The 4113-nt window shown below is 45.3% G+C and overlaps 1 protein-coding gene across 1 annotated transcript; it reads left to right on the top strand.

The window, feature by feature from the left end:
* The first annotated feature begins 341 nt into the window (after positions 1–341).
* LOC110724377 lies at positions 342–731 on the top strand. The gene has a single exon (XM_021903796.1). The coding sequence runs from the start codon at positions 342–344 to the stop codon at positions 729–731; it is 390 nt and encodes a 129-aa protein (XP_021759488.1).
* Positions 732–4113: the final 3382 nt, after the last annotated feature.

Genomic DNA, 4113 nt, shown 5'->3' with positions numbered 1-4113 from the left:
AGTACCTAGAGCGCTAATTAGCGATGGTGGTTCTCATTTTGCCAAGAAGCAATTCGAAGCTCTCCTCAAAAGGTATGGGGTTCATCACAAGGTTGGTCTCCCTTACCACCCTCAAACTCAAGGGCAAGTGGAAGTGTCCAATAGAGAGATCAAAAACCTTCTTGAGAGGATGGTGAACAAGTCTAGAAAAGATTAGTCTCTCAAGCTCGATGACACGCTTTGGGCTCTAAGGACGGCATACAAAACCCCCATTGGTACGACCCCCTACCGGCTGGTATATGGGAAGGATTGTCATTTTCCGGTTGAGTTGGAATATAAGGCAGGCGATCAAAGAGCTTAACATGGACATGTCCTTGGCGGGTGAGAAAAGATTGCTTAAGCTCAATGAACTTGAGGAGCTCCGGTATGATGCTTACGAGAACTTGAGGCTCTACAAGGAGAGGACTAAGAGATGGCATGACCGACATATAAGGAACAAGAGCTTCAAAGTTGGAGACAAGGTGTTGTTGTTCAACTTTAGGCTTTGGTTGTTTCCCGGAAAACTAAAATCCAAGTGGTCGGGGCCTTTCACAATTTCAAGAACAACTCCTTACGGGTCTTTTGAGTTGGAGGCGGAGGGGAACAAGTTCATGGTTAACGGGCACCGTTTAAAGCTCTACCATTGTAATGATCAAGTTGGCATAATTGAGTGCATGAGGCTCGATCCACCGGATCCTAAGCCACTTTCTTGAAGAATGATGTGTATGGTCAAGCTAATGACCTTATAAAGAAGCGCTTCTCGAGAGGTAACCCGAGTTCTCAACTCTCTTGGTTTTGTGTTTCTTATGTTTGATTAATTTTGGATGATTTTTCTTTAGTTTCTTATTGTATGTGTTTTGTTCCTCTAATAGGTACTTGGATCTTTGGGAATTTGTCCTACTAAGTTGGGTTTGGAGTAGTTAAGGAGAAAGGAAGAAATGAAAGTGGAGATGCCCAGGAGAAACCCTGGAGAGGGCGCGCACAGGAAACCCGCGGACGCGGACAGAACCCCTTCAGTTTTTCGAGGGGAGTGGAGATGCCTGGGAGATAGCTGAGAGAGGGCACGGACAGGAAACCCGCGGGCGCGTCACAAACCTCCACGGGCGCAGACAGACACCGCCGCGGGCACGCATTTCAATCCCGCGGGCACGGCTAGGCGCAGTTCAGACATACCAGCGGGTGCGGACAGGCCATACCAGCGGGCGCGGACAGGCCATCCTGCGGGCGCGGCCCTGCAGGTCTGCGAATTTTTGCTTTATTTCTCACCCTAACCCATTATACCTCAATTTCTCACCCCAACTCATCAAACTCCATCAAATTTCAACAAATTCCCTCACTTTTCTTCAATTTTTCTCACCAAAAATCTGAAATTTTATCCTTTAAAACCCCCAATTTCGGTATTCCTCTTTGTGTGGAACTTTCCTTCACCATTGGAGGGTTCTTGAAGGTAGGCTTGATTTCTTCTTCAAGGGGATAGTAGGAGCAATTGTGGGTACTCATTTTGGTATACATTTCTTCCTTACTCTCATTTACCTTTGAATTTGAAGCATGCCTTTGGTTGAAAAATAATATGCTTGTGAATTTTCATGTGGGAATTTTTTATTGTTGCATACCTAATTTGTGTTCATTCATCATCTTAAGCAACATTAATTGTTGAGTTGTTGTTGGTGTTAGCTGTTTCTTGTCATAGATTGCTTGCTTGTGGGTTGAACTTAGTAATTCTTGATTTTGGAAATTGTTGTAGTGTGATTGTGTTGAGGTATTGTTGAGGTATTGGATTGCAATTTGGTATTTGTAATCATGGTGTTTGGTTCAAAGAAGAGAAAGAGTGGGAAGGAACTTCAAGGTTCGTCATCCTCAAACCCCCAACAAAATGAACAAACATAAACCGCTCCACCACCTGTACCACCCCTCAAATTCCACAATAAAAGCCATAAACCCATCTACGACAACCTTCAAAACAGGAAATTGAGACCAACCAAACACTACCATCAACCCACCACCACCAAGCTTGGCATCGACAAGGATTGTTGGTTCTTGTTCAACAATCTCGGGCTAGGCTCTTTTGTGACTAGGGCCTATCGAACCTACAAAGAGCCTACCCTTGAGTTTATTGCCTCATTCGAATGCCATGCCGCAGGGGATAATGATCTCTCCATCTCCTTCTAACTTTTTAACAAAAAAGAAACCTTCACCCTCTACTAGTTCAACCAACTACTGGACCTAAACCCGGATGCCAATATATTCTTTCCCGAGCATGCATGCCTCTGTGATTATGAGCCCCTTCATTGGTGGAAGGTCATCTCGAGGATGGACGCCTTTAACTCCAAGTATTCCTTGGCCAGCCAAATCAAGCACCCAGCCATTAGACTTCTACATCGAATTCTCGGGTACATGGTCTTTAATAAGCAAGACTTGGGGAAGATCACAACTGACAAGATCCGAATTCTATGGCTTGCTACGCAGCCAGAGATTGGACATAGAATGAACTTCGGGTTTCTATTCACTAAGTGCATTGAAGGTGTCCTCTCAGGCACAAGGAAGGGGGAAATCCATTTTGGAGGGATGGACACTCGGATAGCCGAGAAGTTAGGGCATTTGGATAAACTGGAATCTTGCACCCCCATGGGGAAAAGTGATGGGAGCAATATTTGGCTCGACCTCGATCAACTAAAGACTATGAAATTCGTCACAGATACTGAGGATCGAGGGAGGACTTAGAGCTTGCTTGTCTCCCATGACCATCATTGTTTCCTCCCCAAGCCGGAGTTCACTTCCTTCACGAGGGAGGGAGTAAATTACCCGTGGTGGGTAAAGAAGGATTCGGGTGTCCTTTCTAATGCAAGAATGGTTATGGGTGAAGGGTCCGGTCAAAGCCATGAGAGTGTGGAGGATGAGTTAACCCAACAACAACAACAACAACAACAACAAGGAAGAAGGCATCAACAACAACATCAACCCGACTACCAACAACAAATGGAGGCAATGAGAGACTAAATGGAAAGCATGCAACTTGGCATGCAAGGTATGTTTGCTTCCCACCAACACCTTTCCTTCCAAACTAACGCCCTATATGATGCTAGTGTACATAGTGGGGATGTCACTCCCACGGTTAACTACCCTTATGTTCCGGCCCAACAAGGGCCCGTGCCATCATGGGGGGGGGGGGGGTGACAACCTTCCTACGTACCCCTATTGGCAGGGGTCCTTGAACCCCAATGTGCTTAGGCGTGATTTCCCCGATGAGTCCGGTCAATATGACTACCAGGTATCGGGTGGGAGTGATTATAGGGGTTACCCTAACTACCCCTACGTTGATCCCTCTCACCCCTCACCTCTAGTCCAACTTGAGCCTTTTGACCAGTTATCTGCATCCCAACTCGACCTTTTCAAGGGTCATTATGGGTGGCCTCCCGGTTATATTGGAGTTTGGGACCCATATAGCCACCCCTCGGGTTTCTCCTACGACAGTTGGAGTGCGGACGACAGCGGTGCCGACCCTAGTGGCAACTAGTTTCCCCCTTGGTCTTTTTATTCCCTCCCTTTGTTATCCCTTCCCTTATTACATGTCCTTGTGACGCATCGAGGATGATGCTTTACTCTAGTGTGGGGGGGTGTTTGAGTCAAAGGAGAGTGTTAGGGAATGCTTTAGATAAGTGTGGGGGAAGGCACCAAGGACTCAAGGGACTATTCAGGGGTTTTGGGTGTAGGTGTCATTAGTAGCGTTGTTGTTGTTTGTTGTCTTTGTGGTCCATTTCTATGATGATGATGATATGATGATAATGTTATGATGATGATTATTTCATGATGATGGTATGTTTTGGTAGTAGGTCATACCCAAAGAATTGAGTTCATGGATTTTCTTTCTCTCTCTAGTAATACCCTTTTTTTTATTTGTAGTGCTTGTCTTGTTTTTCCTTTTTTTTTCTCTCTCTTGTAGCTTGGAAGAAATTGGAAGCGACATGTGGAGACACGGTAAATTGCATGGCTGCTTTATTCTTTCTTCAAGAGACATGGGTGAGATTTTTCCTTTACTTTTTTTTCCCTTCTCGTGTTGTGTTTAGTTTAGGATATAGCTTAGGAAGGAGTTGAATG

This window comes from Chenopodium quinoa, unplaced genomic scaffold (genome assembly GCF_001683475.1).
Source record: "Chenopodium quinoa cultivar QQ74 unplaced genomic scaffold, ASM168347v1, whole genome shotgun sequence".
Taxonomy (NCBI): Eukaryota; Viridiplantae; Streptophyta; class Magnoliopsida; order Caryophyllales; family Amaranthaceae; genus Chenopodium; species Chenopodium quinoa.
This window is presented reverse-complemented; position numbering and strand designations above follow the sequence as displayed.

Coding starts and splice junctions, on each gene's coding strand:
- LOC110724377 (XM_021903796.1), top strand. CDS start 342: ATGGACATGTCCTTGGCGGGTGAGAAAAGATTGCTTAAGCTCAATGAA.